This window comes from Prinia subflava, chromosome Z (genome assembly GCF_021018805.1).
Source record: "Prinia subflava isolate CZ2003 ecotype Zambia chromosome Z, Cam_Psub_1.2, whole genome shotgun sequence".
Classification (NCBI taxonomy): Eukaryota; Metazoa; Chordata; class Aves; order Passeriformes; family Cisticolidae; genus Prinia; species Prinia subflava.
The window spans coordinates 40481480-40507905 of NC_086283.1; the positions used below are offsets into that span (position 1 = coordinate 40481480).

The following is a 26426-nucleotide window of genomic DNA, read 5'->3' on the forward strand; positions in this document are numbered from 1 at the left end:
GTTTCCCCGCAGGTGCCACCCGGGTCCCGCTCCCCCGCCCTCCCTCACGCCATCCCCGCCCTCCCTCACACCACCCCCGACGTTCCCAATCCGGGCGGCGGCCCGTCCCGGATCATGACGTCACGGCCGCGACAACTCGCGAGGTCGTGTGACGCGCGGGAGCGGTGACCCCCCGCCCCGCTCCCGGCGGACGGCGTCGCCATTGGCTGCACCGGCGGGGTGGTCGCACTCTGATTGGCTGCCGGCATCGCCTGCTGTTGGGCGGGCCGCGGGTGACCGCGGAGCCGGGCGGCGGCGCGGCCGTGAGCGGAGCGCGCCTGTGCCGCGTTCCCGGCGGATCCCGGGACGGGCTTGGCGCTTGGGTGGTGGCTGCTGGCCGTCGGCCTGAGGCCCTGACCCTCGGCCTGAGCCCCTGGCAGCCGCTGGCTGCCACCCGAACCCGGCTGGGAGATGTGCGTGTGTGCGCGCGGCGGTGTCTTCCGCATCCTCCCTTCGGGTTTGGAAGATCTGCGCAGTTGTTGGCATCCCTGACTCCGTGCCTTGTACTGCTGTGTGTCTGTGTGATTAGGGATCTTCGCGTTGGAGGGAAGCAAATGTTTCCCCTGTCCGATCCCGCGCCCCTGGCCTCGAAGCTGCAGAACACTCTGGTTCGGTACCACAGCATCGGAGACGGCGAGTGGAGGGTGGCGAAGAAAACCGTGAGTGCTCTGGGCGGCTTCCCGGTTCGTGCTCCACAGGAAGCTCTGGGCCACCGGTGCGGCGGAAAGAGCCCGGCCGTGCCGTGTCACACCACTGAGCAACACTTGGCCGGGCACTGCAGGACTTTAAACTGGCAGGCGCTGTGAAACCATCCTTCTAGAACATCTTTAGATGGCAGAATGTGTTTTTCGTGTTCTCAGGCGTACTCTGTCATTCTTCCTACCATTTTCAGGGGAGTATCTCACGGAAGAATCCTACCTGTGTAGGATTATAGGCTTGACTTGAAACAAAATGTGGAGTACTTAGCATTAATAGTATTGCAAGAGGCTCACGTGTACTTTCAACGAAGCAGACACAGCCTGCCGGCCTCTGGAATGTCTTGTCATAAATAGTTCATCATGCTTCAGTTTCTAAATGTCTTCCTCTTAACAAATGAGATAATTCTCAAGGCCTCAACTTTCCTGTTGATCTTTGGAGACTGCGCATTATCCTAAGTTTCCTTCTCTGAAAGGGAATACAGTTTCTGCTTTCTGTAAGCAGTTTGCCATCCTCTTATTTTGAGCTGCCTTGTTTTTGTTTTTCTTTTGAGTTTTTACAAGCTAAATAGCCTTTGCTCATGCATCAGTTCTAGGCTGGGTAAATACTTTGTTGTGCTGTCCTTCACAGAAAGTGGAAGCAATATGGTAGGGCTAGTGTGGTAAACTGCTTTGTCTTTTTGTTACAGTGGTTTGAGTAGGGCTTTTATTTTTTCTTCCATCATGAGCAAACATTGATAAGACAGAGGCAAGTGATCCAAATGTAACTTGATTTTTTTTTTTTGCAAAGTTAACAGATTTGCTGTCTGGAGAGGGAGGAACAGAGCATCCAAGCCTTTCTCTTTTGCAATACACCTATACCACCTCTGCTCTACTAAATGTCTATTCCTGTATTAGTATTCCTGTGTTATGTTAAATACTACTCTATTCCTTTAAAGAATTACCTGCATCCTTGTGTTTCACATCCTCAGATTTAACCTCTCCCTCCAGCCTTTCCTTCCTCTCACCTTTCCTTCCTCCCTCCTTTCTTTCCATTTTGGTATTGTGCCATGTAAAAGACATTCAGGGCTTTACCCACCACAAGGAGATGTGTTGTGCCCCAGAATGTCTTAAATGATTCTGGATGTGGTATTTAACAGTGCAGTGCTTTAGGACATTTGGTCCTTTGTGCTTATATAATTTTTTTTGGAATCTATCATGATTCCAAATTAAGTGGTGCCATATGGTACTCTTTTCAACACTAAAATTCAGAGATTTCATACAGAGGTTCCATTTCATAGTTATGTAAAAATCAGAAGATACTGGTTTCTCTGTTTTAACTTTAAAATAAATAGACTACTGCTTGCAAGACTCTTCTAGTCAGGCATCTATGAAAGAAAGGTAATTGAACTTTCTTGTCTGCACCTGCACCTCCTGCGCGCTTCTGTGACTTGTGCTACAGGGGTGCAAGCAGAAGCGGTGTCGTGTTCCTGTCTGAGTAGCATCCGGCTGTTGGCTTTCCAGTGGCCTGCCAGTTGAAAGGCTGTCCCTGCTAATGTTCCATTATTCTCTGTGTTTTCACAGTAAACTGACTTGGCCTCCCAAGCCCTATGTCTGCACAGACTTCTAGCGTTTGATTCTGAGAAAGCAAATTTTCTGATTGTTTTTGAAATAATAGTAAATTACAAGTAAAAGGTATCTGAGAAATCAGAAGAAAAGTGTACAGTGGTGCTCAGATGAACCTTGGCTAATGATAAAGTTGGCTGCTTATCTTCAGAAAATTGATGCATTTTCTGACTTCTTGTAATTGTATGTAAGTGACAGCTAATATTGTGTCTTATATTTTCTTTTAGAAAGATGCAACTGTGTGGCGTAAACCATCAGAGGAATTCAGTGGATACCTGTAAGTTTGCCTGCACAAGAGATACGTTTTTAATGTTGCACAGATGTGTTCTGTAGAATTTGGAAATTAAGACTGTGAATTCTACAGCCCTCAGCTACACAGATCCTCCAGAGGGGAAGCTAAATGGATTATCTGTTGTGGCTGTATGATTCCTTTCTAGCTTTTCAGTTTGATACTTCAGCATTACCTGGTGTCTAGAACAAGAGTGAAGTCTGTGGAACACACCACAGGACTCCCATTGGCTAAAGTGGGCAGCAGCATCTGCTCGGAAATGATGACCTATAAAGCTCAGAATCAAGCCTATGTTTAGTAGTCCTGAAGGGTCACTGGAAGACAGCTCAGTCAGCCCTTGGACTTTTGGAGTGACTGTGAGACTTTAAAATACCAAGTGTGGGGTTGTGAAAGGGTTGTGTGGGGTTGTTTGTGTGACATGAAGGTCCTTCCTGTGTGAGTTTCTGTCACTGGGTTCTGTTGGTATCTGTAGGTTTAGGTAGAGAAATAGTTACTAGAAAACAGTATGCTGAAGAAACAAAATGTCTTGTGAAAAGATCCTGTTTAAAATTATCTCAAAGACTGATACACCCCACAGGAATTTAAATCCTGTTGAATCTGCAAGAACCGATGGCCCCAGACACCAAGAGTTCCATGGGCCCACTGGCACTAAAAGGTTGTGTAGTTGAGCCATTGCCAGGAGGGCAGTGACTGCTGCTTTCAGGTGAAGACCCCATGGTTGTTTATGCACCTGGAGAACTAGAGGACACACGCTTTGAAGAGCTTTCCAGACACCTACCTGGAAGTCACTGACATGTTCTCGTGGTCCTCCAGTTCCAAGTATACAGCTGAGATGGGCTCCACACAGAGGATTATGACTGAATATAGGTGAACTTCACAAGTGAAGAGGTGAATTTGTTGCTTGACTATATGCCATCAAAAGGAACATCTTAATGAAAATAAAGTATTTTGAAAATCATGATTTTGACGGATTCTTCCCCTGCAGGATTTGGAGGCCCAGTAACTCAAGAAAACAAAGTCTCTGGTGTCTACTAAAATATCTAATTTCAAATGAATGTTCAATAATGTTGGGTACCAGATTATTTTATTTGGTAATCATACGCTACTAAAGCAGAATGTAGTTTCTCGTTAGCTTGCTTCTATTCCTGTGTTATGAGCTGCTCTAATCACAGAGGAGAAAAGAGTATTAACTGTCTGTGAATAAAGCAGAATGAACCCAGGAACATTTGAATATTTGCCAAAACTTAATTAAAACCAAACAAGGCTAGATGTTGATACTGAAAAATTAATACATTTTATTTAGTGGTAAAAGGCAAAGAAAAAGGAAGAAAAAGAAAGAAATGGAAAAACAGAGGTGTATTTTGGGGGACAGGGAGAGTGACAAAGGCAGGTTAAGTAGAAACATATTCTCCTTCTGTGGGTCCCAATGATGTCTCATTGCTCCCCTCAATGTAGTCTTCTTGGCGGTGAGGGTCCAAAGGTATAGAATCCCATGGATTAAAGCATGTTTGGGCAGGTGGGAAATCTGCTGTCCCTCATCTGGATGTCCCTTAGAAGTGACCTTGCCGGGGTGAAGAGGCTGCACAGGTGGGCTGGTGTGCACAGCAGAGGATAGGCTTTCACTGCCTCTGAGCAGAGGCTTCTTCACCGCACACATGGTGTGAGGGTCTGTTCCTGGCGGCATGGGGCTGTGGCCTGCACCCCAAGTGCTGGCCCTAATCCTGGAAAAGTATTTTTCTCCTCCAGGCCAGCCCTGAGTCACTTTATCTTTTCTCAAATCAACTTACAGTCCAGGGCCTCATTCAGGAGGCCCATTTAGGGTGCTTCTGTGCAGCTTTTGTTATATCGCTTTACTATAGAGAAAAGCCCTTCATAAAACCGTTTGAGCCATAAAGCATAGCATTTCAGTCTCCAGCATCCTCTTACTTCTGCTTTATGAAAAATGTTTTTCCTATTATATCCCTGATGTCTTTGTTACTTTAGTTTACTTATCTCTGGTGAGCTTCCTTGGTAGCCCAGCAGTAGGAGTAAAATAAGCTGTTACAGATGTTAGGGAAATAAACAGGATAATGTCTATGCAAGGAAGGAATTTGCCATTTATTAAATACTAATTGTATAAAAAAAGACAGGTTTTTTTTAGAAGAAAATTTCTTGCAAAGAGGAATAGATGCATCCATAGGTCTTTTCCTGTACTGTTTCTCTGATGCAATTGTCCCCTGACCGTACTTCCAGGTACCAAGGTATTAATGTAAGTGTACTGTTGAAAATTAATGGAATATAAAAAATTTCTTAATAAATGTAAATATGTTTTTCTAGGTACAAAGCTCAAGGAGTGGTGGAAGATGTTACTAACAGAATAGTGGATCATATTCGCCCTGGACCTTACAGGCTCGACTGGGACAGCCTGATGACTTCAATGGACATCTTAGAAACATTTGAAGAGGTGAAGACTTGTTTAGATTCTTGTGAGAAATGTGTATTTGTGAATACATGAATTTAACATTCATTCATTTAACATTCATGTAGAGCAGAGCAATTCCAACAGATACGAACCTTTTTCAGCCTTCGTTTTTGCGTGCACAAGCAGCATTGTGCATGCATGCTCTGTGTGATGACAGATCAGGCTCTCTGGCAGCACCGTCTTTCCATTAATGCTAAAAATAAAGGAATTAGTCACAAATCTCTTGCACCTGGGAGCTCTGGTGGCCTCTGATAAAATCCACATACAGAGGGCTTCAGTGTGATACTGTGTATGTCAAAGCCATTTCATACAGCTTGCTTTCTTCCGTTCCACAAAAACAATAGTAATAGTCCACACATACGGAAGCTGCAAACTCCCCCTCTTCCTGAAGGACTGACTCGTGTGGCATGGCTTTGTGCTGAGACACAAAGTAGTTCATACTGAGGGTCAGGACTTGGTAAAAGAAAGGTAGGTTTGAGGCTGGTTACAGAACAGCTCATAGCCTTCCTTTGGTTAATGCAGACATTCAGTGTGAATTCAAAACCCTCATCTGGACAGCTTGCTTGAACCTGGATTGTCTTTTGCTCTCTCTCTCAAAAAAGATTTATATAACAAGGTATTTATATAAACTTTATACAGACTCAACTGTATTATAAGAAAGCCTCTTTTGAAGAATTGTTCACATTCTGTTTTATTTTTCGCTTAGTGGATTAAAAGTGTTTGATAGATTATCTTCAAGAGATTCCTCTTGAGATTTGTTCATGGTCCTTTTAGACTTCCAAAATGCTCCTTAGTGACTTAAGAGCCATGTGGCTTTCAGTTCTCAGGCATGCCGGAGTTCTCTAGATCTCCAGTTTTCTTTAGATCTTTAAACCTTTATGGTGCCAGGTATTCTCTACTCCCACAACTCTCAGTTGTAGACCACAAGTCCTTACAACTTCCAGCTTTTAGGCTGAGAATGGCACAGCCATTCAGACCTCACTGAATTTGCAGTGTAGTTGACAGAGGCTGTGACCTTCATGAAAAACGTTAGCTGCCTGCAAACATTAAGTTTCCCTGTATTCGTTGTACTAAGATGTATTTATTTTCTTGCCCTTATAATTCTGTCACTCAACAAGAACTGCTGTGTGATGCGCTATACAACTGCTGGCCAGTTCTGGAACATCATAGCACCAAGGGAGTTTGTTGATTTCTCTTACACCACAAGCTATGAAGATGGGCTTCTAACGTGTGGTAAGCTACCACCTGCCTCTGCTGAATTCTTATTTTGCAACAGTTACTTGGCTTAAGATTTGATTCAGATGTAGTAGTAGTAGTAAACATTCCAAAAATGGTCTAAGATGGTCTTCAAAAAATAAATCCAAGGTTTTAACAAATTTAAAGGTATTTTAACATTTTACATATTTAAAGAATTGTACAAGCTACTGGTTTACCCATGAACCATTCCTTTGTGCCAGGTTTCACTTATGCCAGCTGTGAGGCAGGAGTGTTAGAGACAATTTGAATCCTCCAGCTTGGATCTTAAACTGGGATGAGTAACAACTTGCTTCTAGTAAATGGGAGAAATGTCCTCTTAACGTTTTAATTTTTGCTTATCATGCTCATCTGTCTGTTGCAGAGTTGGGATGAACAGCAAATTCCATGCATGAAAATACCTAGGAACATGTAGTGTGTCTGTCACTACTACTAAATTCTGCAACCAGAAGCTTGTATATTTCAAATTTACTGCACATTAATTTTTTTTTATCTCTCTCAAATTAATTTCCCTTTTTGTTTGTTTTATTTTCCTTGCTAGGTGTAAGCCTGGACTATGGAGAGGTGAGACCAAACTTTGTCCGTGGATACAATCACCCTTGCGGTTGGTTCTGCGTCCCTCTCAAGGACTCTCCTGGCCACAGTCTTCTGACAGGCTACATCCAGACTGAACTGCGAGGGATGCTACCGCAGTCTGCAGTAGACACTGCCATGTCTAGTACCCTGGCCAATTTCTACTCTGACCTCAAAAAGGCACTCAAAACATAGACAAACAGTGACTTAAAAGCCAGTGCATTCTTTGCAATCAGATTATATTGTTTAGCTTAGTATAGGTTACCTACAAAATTGAGGTAACGCTTCCTGAATGATACCCGAACCTTTGTGTTGAGAATCCAAACAACTTTAGCAAGTGCTTTTTGGTATGATAATTGGCATGCATTCCCAGTGCACAGTTTGAAATGCTTATTGCTTCTCAGCACTCTGCAGCTTTGTAAGGAATAGCTTGAATCTCTAAACCCCAAATTTCCTCAGTTGAAAGCACAAGATGTGTGTGTGGCTTAAAAAATGCAGCTCAGCTCTCTCCAGCAGTTTTAGGAGCCAGGTGCTCAGGATTTTGATGGTGCAGGTTGCTGTACAGGCAGCATCTCACTGAAGATGTAATTTTGTAATATGTATATTTATATTTACTTAATTTATTTTTATGTATGTTCAGCTGCATCTGTAATTTGTTTTTAAAATTTGCTTTGATTTATGAGATGGATATTATATGGCTCAGTTGTTAAATGATACTATTCATAAGAAAGCTATTTGTAGTTGAGAGCAAAAATAAGTGTTCATTATTGGCATTTCTTTAATGTTGTACCTTATTTACTGCTGTATATAACAGTCTCAGTGCATAAAGAAATGCCCTTACAGCTGATCCAAAGGTCATTTAGGTCATCAGGCATCTTTCCATAGGTTTTTTTGGTGTCTAAATAGGAAACTTCCAGTGGATCTTGAGGGATACCCTGTACTTCTAAGGAGTTTTTAACTTAAATTTGCATGTAATAGCGCGTGGAAGGATTTCATTTGGCTGGGTTTTTGGTAGGTTTTCTTTCTGTGTATGTTTCTTTAACTGCAAACCCTAGAATTACAAAAGCTACAGAAAGAGCCACTCAGTTGCTTCGGTGTTGCTGTAGCCACAACAGGACAGACTTGCCAGTGTTACAGTGCTGTGGAGTGTTCTGTGGTACTGCCCCTAGATTGATCTTTGCAGTAAATTAACATCTTAAAACATGACCAAATGAAGGCCAGAGTTCAAGCTGCAGAATTGCTCAGATCTGCCAAAGGATACAGGGTCTTTTTTTAAGATGCAAGTTTCGAGGATATTCAGCAATCTAGTGATTCTGACAGATACATAACAGGGGCATTTAAAAAATAACTGTCTCCCTGCTAGGAACATGAATTCTCTTTAAAATCTGATGTTAAGCCTTTAATGTTGGTATGTGTCATTGGCTTAGGTGACATAGCAGTTATTCCCATGGTTTGCCAGTGTTCAGAGTGGCAAATTTTACTGTGTAGGAGTTAGGGAAGGTATCTTGGATCCCTGATACCATGGAGCCAATTGTATAGCTACAATCCAGGGACAGGTAGTGGAGTCTCAGAAAAACAAAAATTCAGATGAAAGTCCCTTGCAATATTGGCTTTTTTGACACTGGCCACCGTAGCTGAACTCTGAATAGTGAGGACTTTCCTTCCTTACTGCTCAATCAAAGAGGTAGCAAAAACATAATACTAAATAGAGTGGGGGCTTTTTCAACCTTTATTCATGTTGTAAGATATTTAGTACTGTTTTAAACTGTTAAAAACAGTGTATCAAACAGCCTTTGGTGTCTTCATGGGCAGAAAATGTTAATTGCTTGTTAGTTTTTGTGTATTCTGCATTTCTCTTTAAAACCCTCTGTTAGTCTTCCCAATTTTTTTACATTCTGTGTGTCTGCAAAGTACTGCAAGCTCACGAGGTGATCATCTACCACCAAGGACACCAAGGAATTGATGCCAGAATCCTGTTGCATTCTCCTTCTCCTGAGTTAGTGGACAATCTAGGCGGAGCCAAGAGGGTTAAAACAGGAAAGCAGTGGCAAGGACACAAAGTGCAGGAACCCATGTTCTGCTTATGCAGAAGAAGTGGGAGACAAAGTAAATACTTAGTATAGATTTCTGTCACTTAGGAATATAGTTACCCAGACTAATGAACAAGTTGCCCAGGAATAGCAGAGATCTGGTTTTGCTAGACAAATAGCATGTATATAGACACATCAAAATTATTTTTATATGGCTAATATATTTTTAAAAATACTTACATTTTTAGAGGTTTGAGCAATGTGACGCTTTACTCTTTGGCACTTAAACTAGGTGCTTTGTGTGTGGGAAAGGTGACTGAAGATAAGACAGTTTTCATGTTTGGGTTCTGTTCTTCATCTAAAACCTCCAGCATTAAACACTGCCTGTAGATGTACAGAAGATGCAGAGATGGGGTTAAGCTCAGTTTAGAAGTAGTCAAAGTACCACAGCTGGCTGGGAGGTGGACCAATACTTCAGAGAGATACTCTGTGCACAGGCCCTGACCTCAAATATGAAGAATTTATAAATGTGAAACATGATGAGCTTATAAAACGCATAGCATATAATTCCTCCAGTAATCATAAGTAACCAGAACAGTTTTGATGGTGTGACCTGGTGGTTCAACCTAGGGGGCTCACTGCTATAGAAATAGCCCTAATTCTAGTGAAACCAGTCAACTTGTGCCTGTGTATGGAAAGTCAGAGTCTGTTTTAACAGTGGGTTTAACTTACTGTGTTCAGCATTTAAGTGATTGTATTTGTATTTTGAGTGCAACTGCAGAATAAATTAAAATAATGGATTCCAACAGGCTTGTGATGTAGCTTCTTCAATATTTGTGCAGCCGTATGTAGCATTTTTGGGGAGTTATGTTTGATAATGTAGTTTATCTTTAGCTGCGTGGTGATCTCTAATGATACCAGTTTGTCTCCTTAAATTTGAAAGCCATAAAGCCTGCCTTCACTTAGAAACTTGATTTAGATTGAGGAAAATGCCCAATTGAAATGTCTTGAAAGCTGTACAAGTAGGATTTTCTCAAGGCTTCAGTTCTAAAAACAGGAGTTTTTTTATGATGACCCCATGATTGTTGTAGAAGAACTTTATTATTTTGGCTTAGTATTATTTACCTTGTGTATGTTTAAGAAATGACTTATTAACCACAAACATTAAGTTAATCTGAAACACTTGAGCATATAGCACCTGGCAGAAGGCATATAGATGTATATTAGGTGTATAAAATAAGCTGCAAAAGGTATATTGACATGTATTTAATTAGCACCAACAGAAATGAAGAAAATCCCTGTGTCTCTCTAGAGCCTTCCCTTGTTTCTCTTACAAAGCTGGCATAAAGGCAGTAGAGTTCTGTAGCATTTGACTTCAGTGGAAAGAGTTGTAGCCTTCTTCTGTTGCTGAGAAAAGGAACTGTCACCTCTGAGATACAACACAGTCTTGTAGGGCATGTCACTTTCTGTGAAGTGTGGTAGGAATAGGTATAGAGGCCATTTGGGATCTTTGGAAAATCCTTAAGGACATTAATTATTAGAATTGTTAACACATTGATGTTCAAACCCATTTCCTGGTGAAAGGTAGTAGAAAGATTGGAGAGATTTTAAACCTATGCTAAGTATTAAATGTTCTCTAGAAAATAATATATCTTGAAGTCCTAAATCACAATTTAAACTTCGTAACACATTCTGCCTTTTCTAGTCCTCCTTGGGCTGTGCTGGTGATTCAGTTTTACAGTTCAGATGGGGGCTGCTTATAATGATTAACCTTCCTTGGGATTGTGCCACTAGCAGGGAGACAGCAGACACAGATGGTAACAGCATATGGCAGGAGATACCTGTGCATATTTCATAGCCGACCCACATGATAAGAAATGTGACATCTGGATTAAGGAGCCTCAGATACCAACACATTACCCAGAACTGCCTTCTTCAGAGTTTTTTTCTTTAAAACATTTTTTTCAGTGTGCCAAGACAGTAGGACAACCTAATAGTCCTCAGAAGTTTTTCTTTGATACAGGTAACCTAAGTGGAACTCTTAGAAGATCAGTTACTGCCCAAAGTGTAATCAGAAACTGACCTTGTTCAAGCCCTCACTGCACCAGTTTGGCTCTGCTCTGGGATGCATGGGGGTAGAAAGCACTTCCTGGGCCTTGCTGGCCTGCCTGCCAGCGCAGACGCCTATGAGGCAGTTTATAATCCTGAAGAGAAAATTATTATGCCAAGATTCCCTGAATGTCTCAGCGTGTCAGTCTGAGTGCTGCCTGCAATTTGGGTTCCAGTCAGGGAGCATTGCTGCTGAGGTGTTGGCATTACTAATTCCAGCTCCAGGGTGCACTGGGGAGGCAGGGCAATGCTCAAGCGGGTGCATTTGAGCAGCAGCAAACATGAGTTTGGTCAGCTCATGCTATTTGGGTGCCATACAACAACTCCTTGTCTGTATGTCTAACAGGATTTCAAGCTCCTCAGAATTTGAAGGGGGAAGGAAAGAAACCACAGTATGCCTGTTCACTGGAGCATAAACCATGTCTCCACAGACCACCATCTCTTCTGCATACAGAATTAAGGATGTAGCCTGTATGTGCACAGCCATATCTGCAGAATTTCATGGTCTCCCTGTCTCAATCAGCTACATGAAAATAAAATTTTGTATATGCTCCACATGGGCAAAACATTTTTCTGTTCTGCTGTGTGCTTCCCAGTCCACACCATGGGAACAGAGCTTCAGTGGAAACGAAATTGAGGAAATCTGATGCCTGTCACAAGTACCAAAGGAATGAGGAAGCGGGAAGAGACCCTTCATTTCTTTTAAATGTCAAATGAAAGTACAGAGAATTCACCATGGATATAAAAATACCAAATCACTTCCCAAAGCCTCCTGCATCATTGTATATTAGAGACATAAAGTTTCTGGGATATATACAACGTTGAAGGAAACAATGAGAAGGGCATTATAACTACAAAAACCTGGGACTTTTTAAAGAGGAAGACTGCACCAGGCATCAGCAGAAATGCAGAAATTTGGTAGTTCTGAGGCAGGATCATTATGTTTAACTCCTCAGCTGTTCTAACTCATGAAAAGTTTCTCTAACTTGTTAGGTCTTTCTTATTTCCCATTTTCTTACTGGTCTCACGCACACTATAAAACCGGTGTAATGTGCTTTATCACGAGCTCCAACTCAGCTATTTGATGTGCCATTTTTTAAGACGTCAGCCAAAAGCAAACAACCCTTGAGCTCCAGGGGGAGCTCAAAGCCAGCTCGATACTTGCCCTCTTCCTTGCTTTGGTCTTTCCACTGCCCTTTTTCCATTCTGTTATGGAGGCATGATCCAGATGATTCCATGAAACTGCAGTAAAAATGTATGCCTTGCATTAGAGCTTGGGAAAAGATTTAGCAACATCCATGGAAGTGCCATATTAGACTTTTTTTTTTTTTAACTTTTTTTTTTCTTTTTTTCTGGAGCACTGTTGCCATGCAAAATGTCTTGTAGAGTTTATAATAGTTTATTTCTTACATTGCTCCAGGATGGAGAGATTTTGTAAAAGCATCTCCCACAAAATGGTATGAAGGGACTTTGCATTCAACCTGTTTGCAAGACTAAGGAGTTGTAGGTGGCAAGAATAACAAGATGCACCAGCACCAGGCAAGAGGGGATACCACTGAGGGTGACAAATATGGGAAGAGAGCAGAGAAATAAAAAATAAAACGTCAACACATCAGTCTTACAACGTTCTCCATTCAGGTAACATGTGCAGCACAAAGTAGTCTGCTTTTCTAAATGCAGAAAATCCATATTCAAGCAGGAAGAGGAGTGTAAGACCTTTGGGGTAAAGGTTTGATTTATGCTGCTGAGAGAGGAGGATGCTGAATGAAGGAGCACAATAACCTTTGGATTAGGTGGCAGAAAACAAATCTTGATATATAAACTCTGCTGCTCTTTTAACTCTTCTCAGTTAAAAGAACAGCAGAACTAGAGTGCACAAGGAGGTGGTAATTTCTTAATCACTGGAAGTAATTAACAATATGGGACACAAGCATCTATCTCACACAACTCACCCTTGGGCACAGGGGAAGCCTGGTAAGCACCTGGCTCTGTACTCCACCTCTAAAAACAGATTTAGTTTGTTATTCAGTTGCTAATTTTTGGGGGAAGAGGAGTGGGGAAATGCTGTGCCAAGCTGGAATCCAGCCTAGACTTTGCAATATAAACAGTTAATACCCATGATGACTCCTCTTTTTAAGGATAATTATTGTTCCTTGCTCTACATTGAGTATTAGCTGTCAGCAAATAACAGATGCAACCTTTTCTAGATTTACTAGTTTATGTAGCATGAGATCAATCATGCAAGCCACTTACTAAAAATGGATATCCCAGCATCAAAGAATTTTCTCATGGCTTATCAGCTGCCCCATACAGACATACAAGGAGGTACACTGGTCCCACATACAATACACGTGAGGGAGTTTGACTTTGGGGAAGTGATTTTTCAGGAATTTATAGCTAAGCCAATTAGTGACTGGTTTTGAAATTGACAGCTACTATAGCCAACAGAGAAATTATACTTCTCTGTGAACACACAGGGTTACATATCGGAGGATCTTGGGAAACTGCCCTTTTCCTTCCTGCCTTGGAACAGGTAACAGGGCAGGCTCCGCTCCGCTCCGCGGCCCCCCGGGGCCCGGCCCGGGCCCAGCCCGGACTGCAGCCGTCTAGGCTGGGGTGGGCCCGATGACTCCCGGGCCGAGGAAGGGGAGGGATTATGCCCTGTCCCAACCGAGCCCGAACCCAAGTAGCTGCTAACATCCAGCTGACTCTTGACGCCTGCCCCATTGCTGGTTCCGGCTGAGAGAGATGTCCCACGGGCCGCAGGGAGCAGCTCCGAGCCAGGCCACCCCGGATGAGACCAAGGGCTGGAGGGGGCGGCATCCACCAGGCTACCTAACCACTGAGATCCTGGCTGCTGAGATTCCTGACTGCCCCGGCCGCCATCTCCGCCTGAGCTCGCCCCCCGCCCACCATCAGCGCGGCTTCGAAATCTGGCAGTCTGACACTGTGACCCGCAGGCCGAGAGAGAGAGGACGTGGGCACGATGTTAAAGTTGTTTGCTGGCGCAGATGGAACTTCCAAAACCCTATCCGTTCTCTGAGTGAGAGGAAAGGGACCGAGTGAATGTAGAGAAGACACCCCATGAGATGGATGTCAGTGAAGGGAGAGGGAAAGACTAAGTGGGAGACGGGATTTGACGAGTTGGCGTTTTAGGTTGGACTTCTCTTATGAGCTATGGTAATGAACTGTAATATATTACAACATCCCTTTAAACCATGGGAAAAATACGCATTTTGGTGAGATGATTATTCAGATTCGGGGATTTGAGCAAAGGTGCTTGTAACTGAGTGAATATTGAGCTAGTAGCTGTGATCCTATGATCCCATGAGATGTTTGAACAGAGAGAGGTAAGAAGCCCTCTGTGCTAGTGAAGAATTGAGAAGACATCTCTGTTTCCTGAGATGAAGAAATCCTTTGCCTTTGGAGTTGTTTATCTTTAAAATAACACCCCAGTATGCATGAGTTCATGACCCATATGCAGGTCGGGAAAGCTGTGAGATGGGAGGGGCTTCACAAAAGCAGATTCCTGGGCGGCTGTTTTTGTGACAGCTACAACCCACAAGAGAACTGTTCTAGGTTGTCAGCGGGGACAATTCCATGGTAAACTAAGAGAGACTCCTCTCCCTAAAGAACTGATGAAAGATTATTTTTAAATGGTGAAACTGACTGAAAATCACAGGTTTTGTCTCTTTATGTTGCTTGTGGGAAAGGAAACAGTTTGTGGGGGAGGTTGGGTGTTTTGAAAGTTTCATTTTGATTCTCATTTTCTTCTTCTAATGTGTGTTAATAAATCTGTCTTTGTACCCTTTCAGTTTGGTCCTGCTTTGCTTTTCTCCTGATCCTATCTCACAGAGGAGAAAAAAAAAGTAAACACTCAAACCACTGCACTAAATTTGGTGAATGTGAAACCATTGCAACACGGAAACAACAAAATGGTTCTTTTTTTCTGGTTCAAATTTCTCTCTGGTTCACTTGCACAGTATCAGGAAAGTTACTACACAAACAGGTTCAATCAGAAGCAAAAGGCAACAGTTAAACAAGCAGACTATAAACTGCTATTGAGTTGCTTACATCTTTGCCAGTAGAAGAAGACTGTTGACAGTACAGGATTTCTTACACACTAAGCAGTAAAATAAGGAGTCAGGAACACAGGACATGAAGCTAATTTGAGTCTGCTATATATATTTACAGTATTCTTCATTGTTATTAGTAAGAATCCAGCCTCCACTGCTCTGAGATCAACGAGCTTCTGTAACAGTCTTATAAAATACTTTTGTGTTACTAGTCAAAGGCACCATTTCTCTGTTTTTCTTGGAAACATCAGCACATACCCAAACCATCTAGCATACAGTATTCTTCAGTAAGAAAAAGAACAAAATTCCCTCCTTAGGTCCTCATCCAGCCATGAGCATCCAAGGCCAAGCCAGACATGCATCCTTCATGTATCACATTTCTTCAGGTTAAAACCAGATTAAGCTGATGAGCTGCTTACTGTGGGTGTGGAGCAGCCAGGCAGCCTCTGCTTGGTACCCCCTGGTTTGCAAGGGTGTGGTGGTATAGCTCCTGGGGACTAAGAAACTTATTCCCTGAGGCCAGGCAGCCTCAATAGCTCTTCCCTCCTCCTGCTCTCTGACAAGCTGGACCAGCCACCACTGCTGTTTTGCAAGAACATCCTGTTCATGGTGGACTTGGCAGTGCTGGGTTAACAGTTGGACTGATCTTTCCTAAGCAATCTCTCGCAAAGGTCTTCCCCAACCTGAATGGTTCTATGGGTCTATGACTAGGGTTCACCCTCCATCTCTCCATCTTTCCTTCTCCCTGAGCAACTAACCATTTCAGAAGTTACTTTCTCATGGGCATAGGCCTCTCAACACCATGTATTCCAAAATAAAGCCAAGAAATCCCCCAAAAACAACCACACCACAAAACAATGTCCTCTTATGGAACATTAAGTAAAATTTCTGCTATTTAATCAGAAGTGGTAGTGTGACATCTCATGAGGATGTGGTGTGAACAAGGAAGTGGTTGTTGTGCTCAATAGCACTAAGAAATAGTTTGGGTTAGCTCTCAGCAGTTAGTAGTTTTAAATGTCTTTGTTTCTAATTACTTTCTAAAAGTAATTAGAAAAAAAAAGAGTATCTTAGTTTGTAATTATTGTCTCCTGCAGGGAGTAGAATGGTAATTATTTGAGCAGAGCAAACAAGGCCCCTATCATTACACTGAAGGTAGTACACTGATGATGGATGGATGCCTTGGATGCTTTGCAGGGTCCTTGTCATTCCCAAGGAAAACACTTCTCAGGGACGGCACTGCTGCAGCTGGGTTTAGGAGATATTTCAAAGACATTTTTGTCAAAATATACATACAGTCCATTTGCTTAGTTTCATGAAACGTTTCTTGACAAGTTTCAGTTTGCCATAAAAGACTATTTCAGGCCCCATAGCAAGCTGAGGTAGAAATGACTGGGAGACATATTAATAGTACAAACAATACAACTTTGATGTCTTAAAAATGAAGAGTAGGGTCAGTGGTGAGGTTTTTCCATCTGGAGGAGCCTGTCACTGGATAGATATGTTTGCACTACTTCCATAAACATTGTTGGTGGGGATGTCAGGAAAATAACAGAAATCAAGAAACTTGAAACCTTGGAATGTATATTTATAGACAGTTTTCACCTTGTTGACACAAACCTAAAAAGGAGCACTTTTTTGTGTGTTCTGGAGCAGAGTTCTCTGGTGTGTTTCTTGTTATTTATTGTGGATATTGTGCAGTTTTATTTGGGGATTTCTGTAGTTGTGCTTGTTGATGCAAATTTAACATTTGTAAGTGACATCATATGCTTTGGGATCTGAGGGCTGATAGGATAGTGCAGACCCCTATGCACAGTTCTGTGGATGAATAAATATGACTCAGTGGCTCCTAGAGCATACTGTCTCTGGGACAGATCACGTGCCATTTGCAGCTGTAAATCAAACCCAGTGATTTGTCCTCAGCTTTCAAGTGACCAGAATAGCTGCTTTGAATTGTTTGACATAATAATTTCAATCAGAAGAGCCACCCCAGATCCAACACAGGGATAAGAATTCCAATTCTTATTCCAACACAGGGTTTTTTTCTTGTTTATGGACTTTCCCTGTATATACATATGCAGATAAAAGGACTGGCTCCAGAGTTTTGTATTACAAAGCAGATCATTGTTTACAGTTCCAGCCAACAAATGGGACCAAGTGTTCCAAACTGACTTTGCAGCTTCTTGTGCCAGCACTGTAAATGGCAATACTGCAATGGCAATATGATTCTAAGTATATCAACTCATATTATGTTAACAATATTAAGAAGGTCACTGGTCATAGCACACATGATATTTTTCAGAGTTCCTAAGCCTGACTTGTCTCTTTGGATTGACCTAAACAATGTCTTCCGCAAAAGGAAAAAGGTGCTGTTGACAAAGGAACTTCCAGGTGCTGAGGAGCAGAACCTGGCATGGTGCTGTTCTTGTGCCTCTTTGCTCTGAACCCCTCAATCTCGGCCTCCAGCGGCCCAGGTGCCTCAATTTTCTTTTGGGAAAATAACCAAAGAAGCTCAATTATCTTCTGTATCTGGCTGGCATTTGTTGTACACCACTGAGCTATTTATGTCAGCCAGGTATAGGGTCCTTAAGAAAGGAATCTGAAAACAGCATGAGTCTGGAAAATGGAGAGGGAAAGTAGAAATACCTCTCCCTGTGTACTAACTGCCAGTGACAAATCACACCAGGGCTGGCTCACAGAGAAATACATGTATACTTGACTGATGAAACCCAGACTCTTCTGGGTGTACAAGAGCAGGAGTGAAACCATCTGATGGAATCAAGGGCAGATCTGTCAGGGCAGAAAAGCTGAAACCTGCCGGAAGTCAGATGGCTCTTTACCACTGACTGGCAGCTGACAGCTGTTCCTGGGTACCCCTGGGCCAGGAAAAAACCAAGATGAAGCACAAAAGGGAAGAATTACAATAAACCGTTTAGCCATTAATGTTAGCACTTGTTCTTGAAGACAGAGTTAAAAATGGGGAAATATTTATCCTATCCCTTTCTTTTAAGCTTTGCTCTTTATGTGTCTTCCTATAGCAGAAACTCTGTGCTACTTCATAGGGGTAAACATGTGTTATTTAATACATCTTGGCCAATAAACATCTTCCTGTTTGTTATGGGTTAATACAGTTTGGTTTTTAGTTGAAGAAGAATATGGAATATTGTCCTGTCAGGACCTTAGATTTCTTTAGAAAAGACAAGGACCTAGTAAGGGCCAGTTCTTAGCTATTGGCATGTGGTTCGACCACTGAGAAAACGGAGAAAGCGACTTTTGGTGATAGCCACGTACAACTGAGGCTTTGTCTGAGCACTCCCTCTCTTTTCTCCCGGTGAGCCCCCAGGTAACATCGTGGGCAGCAAGGAGGGGCCGGCTCAGGCCCCGCTGCCCCGGGCCCGGCCTGGCCTGCGGAGCCGCTGCCCTCAGGGTGGGGCGGCCCGGCCGGCGGAGCCCCCTTCCCGGCGGAGCCCCTTTCCCGGCGGAGCCCCCTTCCCGGCGGAGCCCCTTTCCCGGCGGAGCCCCCTTCCCGGCGGAGCCCCTTTCCCGGCGGAGCCCCCTTCCCGGCGGAGCCCCTTTCCCGGCGGAGCCCCCTTCCCGGCGGAGCCCCTTTCCCGGCGGAGCCCCCTTCCCGGCGGAGCCCCCTTCCCGGCGGAGCCCCCTTCCCGGCTGCCGGGGGGAGAGGGGAGGCTGCAGCCCGGGCTGGCTGCGAGGCAGGGCCGCGGCAGAGGGGCCAGGCCGTGGCCAGGCCCGGTAACAGCGGGCAGCGGGGCAGGGGAGGAAAAGCCCCGGCCACTGACACCTAAGGAGTTTTAACTCGCCCCGGCAGCTGCCCGTGCCGCCGGCCAGCGCTGGGGGGAATGTTCTCTGCAGCCCCCGCTCCTGAGCATCTCTGAGCGGCCCACGCCGTGAGATCGAGGGGTGCAAAGGCGGCATCCATCCACCAGCCTCCCCCAGCGGCGCGGCCTCGAGATCTTTGCGGCTGCCGCCCGGCAGAGAACACGCGAGCACCCCTGGCCTGGGCGAGCTTTAACTCTCTCCTGCGGGCAGATGGGACTCCCAGAGCACTGGGCCTTCCCAGGGTGGGAACACACAAAGTGACTGAACTACAAAGAGAGATAGCGTGAAACTGGAGTCAGTGAAGAGAGAGTGAAAAGACTGTTTGGGACAAAGGACGAGGAGTGGCCTAATTTGGCCGGACACCTCTAGTAAACTATGGATAATGGACTATTTTTCCCGTAACATATGAGTGCTGTTGGGGCAAGGCGGGGGGGGGGGGGGGGGGGGGGCCGGGCGGGAATGTAAGGCTCTAGTTAAAGGAGATGTGAAGCTCTTTGCTCTAAGGAAAAGGGGCTTTTTTGGTTTTGAGATGAAAATTATTTTAGAGATAGAAGAGAATCTCTGTTTTATACTAGAAGAAGCATCCTTAAACAGTAGCCCTAATAAGCGGACATGGCCCATATGCAGTGTTGGGAAAGCTGCTACTGGGAAGGACCTCACAAAGGCAGGTTTCTGAGCGGCTGTCTTTGTGAGAGATGAGACCCACAAGAGAACTGTTCTATGTTGTCAGTGCGGAAATTCCATAGAAAGTTCTAAGAGAGACTACTTTCCTAAAAGAACTGATGAAAGATTATTTTTAAATAGTGAAACTGACTGAAAATCACAGGTTTTGTCTCTTTATGTTGTATGTGAGAAAGTGAACCATTAGTGGGGGGAGGGGAGTGCTTTGAAAGTTTTCATTTTAATCCATCCTTCCTTCCTTCCGCCCTTCCTTCCTTCCTTCCTTCCTTCCTTCCGCCCTTCCTTCCTTCCTTCCTTCCTTCCTTCCTTCCTTCCTTCCTTCCTTCCTTCCTTCCTTCCTTCCTTCCTTCCTTCCTTCCTTCAGTGCCTTCCTTCCTTCCGCACCTTCCTTCCGCACCTTCCTTCCACGCCTTCCGTACGCGCCTTCCTTTCTTCCATAAATTTATCCGTTTTTATCTTTAGGTTGGGTCCGTTTTGCCTTCTTTCTCCTAATCATCTTTCACAGCAGAAAAGTATTTAGACCACTACACTAAATTTAGCAAGCAGAATTCAGCGAACGTGAAACCACTACATGATTTGCTGTTTCTGCCTGATTTTGAATTTAAAACCATTACACTGATACACAAATAAAGGGCCAGATTGTTCTCAGTTAGACATAGTGTGGATGGAGCATCACGGGCAGAGCCTCTGTACAGTTTGGGGCAGCTCCAACTTATCATGAGATGCTGTGCTTGTGTTTTCACTCTTCTTTGACCCCTGTACTGAGCACATGAAAAGAAGGCACTGAAACAATCTTTTCCCAGCTGTGTCTTGGAAGGAGCCAGAGCTGGGCAAAACTCTGTACCACTGTATTTGTTATCTTTCATACCTTGATATGCATTACTGAATTTCATGCAGCAATGATCTATGTATATCAGACTGTTAATCATTATAGTTTCAGGTCCAGCTGAGTAATGCTGGCAAGGGACAAAAGGTGGCTTAAAAGATTGCTGCAAATTCTAATACAGACTTGGCTCTCAGAGATTGTTCAGCTGTCTCTGCTTCTTAATTGATAAATGTATGTATTTATGTGTTCATATACTTATTCAGGTCTTAATCTATAATTTTACTGCAAAATTAGTAATTGGGCCATTTCAAATATTCCATTGTATTCCTGCTTCTGTACGATGCCTATTCCTACAATATTTGAATGCCTTCCAATAATAACTAAGTTCATGACTGCATTCATGTTCTCTTTTCCACTCTGGAGGGGTAGAAGAGGATGTATTTGCTGAATTTTTAGTTATATGCATGTATATTGTCCTGTCCTTATATTAGTTTGAGGATTCACACTCCAAGGGTTTCTCTTCACAGCCCCTCCAGCAATGTTCTGAATTACTCTGTGTGGAAATTTTACTTCCCAGATATAAAGGATCTGCAGTCTTGCCAGTAAGAGTTTATATATCTTCTGGAACTAAGATCATAAAATCACAAAATCACAGAATGGGTAAGGCTGTAAATGACTTTTGGCATGGTTGTCTGGTCCAAGCCAGGTTTCCTAAAGCAGATTGCACAGATTGTGTCCAGGTTCTGGAATATCTCCATGAGGAGATATGAGAGAGACTCCACACTCTCTATGGGCAATCTGTCTCTGTGTGTGGACACCTGCACAGTAGAAAAATTCTTCCCCATGTTCAGGGGGAACATTCTGGACATTGATTTCTGCCTATTGCCTTTTGTCGTATTGCTCAGCACCATGGAGCAGAGCCTGGTCCGTCCTGTTGGCACCCTTCTTTCAGGTATTCCCATATATTGATGAGGTCCTCAGTCATCCCTTCTTAAGACTGAAGAGGGCAAGCTCCCTTAGCCTTTCCTCAAAAGAGCTGATCCTGTCCTGTCATCATCTTTGTAACCCTCTGCGAGTCTTGCTGCAGAACTCTGTGTCTAGACTAGGCAAATATTTCAATCCTATTTTTTCCCTTTTCTTTCCTTATTTTTGTCTTATTCTTCAATGCAATGCAGCTGATGGGTTTTGTTCAGTAAAACATGGTATTGTTCAGGGGCTTAAAGTGAATTTTATATCAATTTCTTTATACAAAAAATAATGAACTCTTAATTTATGTTCCAACTGAATTACCTCTGATAAGGAGTAAAGGATATTCTTTGAGCTGTTTTGGTTTTATAAAGTAACTTTACGGATGTTCTGCCTGTCTCTTTTTTACCATTGTTACCTTCAGGACTTATGTATATCCCTGCCACTGGTCTCTAGGTCTAACTGTGCATCTTTCTTGGTCAGCCTCTGATATTTTTTGTTACATGAATGCCTCCATAAGCTATGCATTCATAACCTCAGCAGCAACAAGGTTAGCTCAGCCACAAAAAAATGAGTTCTTCAGGAGAAACAGCCTCTGCACAAACCTGGGGTCAGGACACTGTGCTGATGCTTGTGTCTGTCATTGTGTAAGCAGGCAATGTGCAGGACACTGTGCAAGGATCTGCAGGGAGTTCCTCCACCCCGCACTTTCATATGCTGCTCTTAAAATGACCCAGCACATGTGCAGGAGCTGAGGGACACTTATCTAGAAACAAGAGTTTATTTTCCGTAGTCCTGCTGCATTTGCTGCTTGTCAGATATTGCTTTTCTTCTGCCAAGTTGGACACTAACAACTCCCAGTATGATCTTCCGTTTCCCTGCTGCTGGCAGCAGAAAATGTGGTGTTGTCTTCACTTCTCCCATGGCTGCCAGCTGTGTCTGTGTTCCACTTGCAGTGTGAGTTGTAGGAGAAGGTAATTACTTTGAGAAGTGTGGAGGCCTACCTGCCAGTGAGCCACAGCCTCCTGCAGCCTGGGCGCCCCTGCTGGTCTAAGCCACTTCAAAAAACTTTTTGGAGGATGCTGTTACCCTGCTCTGCTACTACACAGCTTTTCAGAGCATTTTGCACTATTCACCAAGGCAAAGGGACTGATGGGCAGTTTTTGTCACTCTGTGTGGCCAACAGCCTGCTCATTTGTAGGGTCAGAGTCCTTAGAACCCTTCTGAAGAACTTGCTGTATCAAAAACTTTTGCCTTGATGGTATTCTGCATTCAGAAGTTTGATTACAGTGTGTCTGCCGCTTTACAGCATGTTGCACACTGTAAAAAAAAGCCAGAGCCAGGCTTACAAAGTGCAATCTACTGTGTTATCCACAAAATTGCAAGCAAAAGTGTTTGAAATTACAGGAAATCTGTTCTGTTTTGGAGGGAATCTTTCTGAACCCAGGAAAACCCCTGCTGTGGTGCAAAGGCAGCTATTCCTTAGCTATTTAATAGCCATCTGATCATCAACGTAGCTCTAAAATATTACACTACAACAAAAGTAATCAGCTTTTAAAGGAAGTTTTGCTGAGTTCAAATACTTCAAAAAGATTGCAAGGTTTCCCCTTTGGCACTTGAAGACCTTTGTTAATATGCTAAATATTCTAAAAAATTAAAGCTTAGGATTTCAATACAAAAGACCACAAGTAACTTTCTACTTAGCTTATAAGCACAGATTTGGAAACAGTTTGGTCCATCTCCAATAGTTTTCAAGTGTGTTCACATTTTTCAGCCACAGTAAGACACTGATGCACATCTCAGTCTGCAGTACAGCTGATGCCACCAGGATGTGAATTTTCAAAGCCAGTGCAGGTAACACTCCTGTCTTCCAGTCACACACATACACACAAATGCTGTCATACATCAATTACATCAGCTTAACTGAGTCACATACTGGTAATCATAAACTCAGCACAGACATCCTATTTGCTTAATGTCGAGTATGATAAAAGAAAACTAAGCAAAAAAACAACTGAAGCCCCAGAGCCTTTATATACAAAATTGAGCTGCCTCTGAAGATCATGCCGTCACAAAGAGGTCTCCTGTTGGATGGCATCAGTTCAGACTTAGGATATGCTGTAGTATAATTTAGCAAAAACCACCATTGGGAATCAGCTGGGACCACTTTTCAGCTCAATAAACCATGCCTCAGATGAAGGAATTTATGCTCAGATTCTCACAGATGTGCAGTTACTGTGCAGCCAACTCCACTTCTGCAGGTTTGAAGCAATTATCCCAAATGAAGGATGAAATGTTACAGAAATCCAGCCTATCCCATGAAACTTCCCTACTGAGTGAATTTGGATGACTTCGCCACAGTGTAAGAGGGTGGAGTAAAGTAGCTGAGAATTGCATTTTTCCTGCAGTGACCTCAAAGGGGGTAAGACAGAGAATAAAAAGAGAGACAGGTGGATGTAGCTATGATCTTCTCCAAAGCTGTTAATCTTGCTGTACTTGTTTCTGAGGGAAAAGTCTGTAAAAGTGTCATGTTGGCTTGCATACAGCTGCCATGCCCCCAGCAGATGTTTCAGCTGACCTCTAAGTGTGTTCTTGAAAACTGAATGAATGCATGTATTTTAAATTTCAACCCTTCTTAGTCAGCAAAACCTTTTGTACAAGTTCAAAGATTTCTAAGAAATGGATAAAAAAATCTCAGGTATAATAGATTCATTAGCACACATTTTCACCCAGTAAAGAGAGGATCTTTAATCCTCCTTTATATATTAATTTAGAGCACATTTATTTATTAAATGTACTGTACGAATAACATTGTATTACCCTTTAATTTCATCAGAAAATGTAGTTATTGAATGTTTTATTAAAGTCTTGTTTTTTTCAGTAGTTGCTGTAGTTTTTCAGGGCAAGTTGTGCAAGGCCTAACAACATAAAAACATTAAAGCAAAAGAGGAATGATGATTGTATTAGGATATTAGGTAACTATAAGAATTAAAAAGTTTAACAAGCACAAATGACATTTTTGTACATCAGGTTCTTTTTGCCATTTTTGTAATATATCAGTACAATAGTCACATGCTGTCAAATAGATAACAAACAAGTCTAAGTGGTCATACACACTGATGCACACAAGTTTTTCAGTTCCTATCAATCACATTCAACAAAAACATTAAGATAGCTGAAGAGCCTGACCCTACTTTTGCAAGCTGATTGATGCACACAGCTGCTAACTCAAGACACAGCTCTGGGTGGGTGCAAGATCGGTGCTGGTTGATCACTTTGCAGGAGGGGTCCTTTGTTAGGAAAATGTGGGCTAATTACAAGTGGAAACTGCTCATTCATGAGGTTGAACTACCCAGGAACCAGCTAGATTATACTGCTTGCTCCCAGACCTTGCATAAGAGTGTTTCTGCAAAGCAAAATCAGTAAGTTGTGGAATAGCTTCCTCCAAGCATTTACAACTTACTTAAATATAGATTATTTCCTTAGGGCCTATAAAATGTCTTCGAGCTGCAGATTAGGATTTAAACGAATAAATATAATGGTATGCCAAAAATTTGCATGTACGCTAATCCTTGTTTAGTCTATGGGGTTTTTCACTAACACTTTACTGTGGAATGAAATGGCAGAAATCTGAATAATTTTGGTTGCTATTAAAATACTGTATATAAACAGGAAAAGTCAGGATAAGGCATTCTCAATGCAAACTTGAACAATGTATGTTTTCATGCCCAGTGGAACTACCATTTCCATTTCTTAGAAGTAGTGGAATGTTTTTTTGGTGGATTTTTTTTTTTTTTTTGGGTTTTTTTTTTTTTTTTTTTTTTTTTTTTTTTGCATGTAAATCCCCAAATACTTTTTCAATGTTACAGATAAAAAATTGTTTCATACATCAGTTTTAAAAGTATTAGTTTGGTATTTCCTTCCATTTTGTCTGCTGAAGGACTATGAACTTGGAAGGAAACGGTTCAAAGAAACTCACAACACAGATAAGACACCTACTGCCATAAAACCAAACAAAATAGCATTTCATTTCAAATGCCACCTAGGAACACCAGATAGATGTAATATACACATTATGGTAGGTAGTTAATAATCCCCATGTTTTTACCTGCCGGTATTACTGCAAATTACACTGTTTCCATGACATGCCTAATGGAACAGTTTACTATTTTCATAAGCAGTCACATGCACTGAAGGTAGGATCACCAGCCGGGGCCTGTGGCACCCCGAAGCAGAACCAGAGAGGCCAAGCTTACTAATCTGTCTCGCTGGATGACAGGGTAGCTGGTGTGTGAAAGGACACATCTCTGCCGACATGAGTGACAAACATCCACCTAAAGCATTTCTTCTGGAGCCGCTGCTGCTGCCGCTTCCTGAGTGGGTTTCTCCGTGGGCTGGGTGTCGTGCGTGGGGCCTGGGCCGTGGCTGGGCTTGTGGCCATCGTGGGTGCCGTGACTGCTGGCGCTGCCGAGGCGCGTGGAGGCCACCACGGCTTTCACTGCGGCCTGGGAGAGAGAGAACCAAGCAAATATTCCTTAGAGGACACAGCCCATTGGCACCGCGGTCTCAGCACCTAGGGAACGCAGCTGCAAATGCATTTAGTCTTCCTGGGAATGTCACCTTTGGACACCTGCCTGGGCCTGGGTGGATTCAGAAGGCCATCTGGAATATGGATCTGCTGTTTAAAATTGCTGCTTTCACAAGGTTACAAATTGGGTGACGTGAACACAACTTTTTTTTCAGCTATACCTGTTTTGGGGTGTTTTTTTTTTAGAAGTTACTTCAGGTGTCCCGTGTTGAAGTTGGATGGCAAAAAAGAAAGTCATCATCTTCTGTCATAGTAATAACAACAGTGTTATCACTGATTATTCCATGAAAATTTCACAAAGGAACACAATATTTATCCCTATTGCACTGTTGCGTGTTCCACGCACAATATTGTAGAGCACATGGGAAATTTCCTAAGTATAGACATATAAAAATACATA

The 26426-nt window shown here is 43.0% G+C and overlaps 2 protein-coding genes across 2 annotated transcripts in view; one reads left to right on the plus strand and one right to left on the minus strand.

Annotated features, from left to right (window-relative positions):
- Positions 1–227: 227 nt before the first annotated feature.
- On the plus strand, positions 228–9754 carry STARD4 (StAR related lipid transfer domain containing 4). Its single transcript, XM_063421992.1, has 5 exons — positions 228–698; positions 2567–2616; positions 4945–5071; positions 6208–6322; positions 6885–9754. Exons 1-5 carry the CDS (start codon positions 594–596, stop codon positions 7109–7111), a joined length of 624 nt encoding a protein of 207 aa, XP_063278062.1. The 5' UTR covers positions 228–593; the 3' UTR covers positions 7112–9754.
- Positions 9755–22816: 13062 nt separating this feature from the next.
- Positions 22817–26426, minus strand: part of CAMK4 (calcium/calmodulin dependent protein kinase IV) — a 150872-nt gene continuing 147262 nt past the window's right edge. Inside the window, exon 11 of the mRNA XM_063421991.1 lies at positions 22817–25943. Within this exon, the coding sequence (XP_063278061.1) occupies positions 25773–25943 (171 nt within the window). The 3' untranslated portion in view covers positions 22817–25772. The remainder of the gene's footprint in view (positions 25944–26426) is intronic.

Bases quoted from the DNA above. Each gene is read 5' to 3' on its own strand.
- STARD4 (XM_063421992.1), top strand. From the start codon at position 594: ATGTTTCCCCTGTCCGATCCCGCGCCCCTGGCCTCGAAGCTGCAGAAC. The intron at 699-2,566 runs GTGAGTGCTCTG...ATTTTCTTTTAG, and splicing joins GGAGGGTGGCGAAGAAAACC to AAAGATGCAACTGTGTGGCG. The intron at 6,323-6,884 runs GTAAGCTACCAC...TTTCCTTGCTAG, and splicing joins AGATGGGCTTCTAACGTGTG to GTGTAAGCCTGGACTATGGA.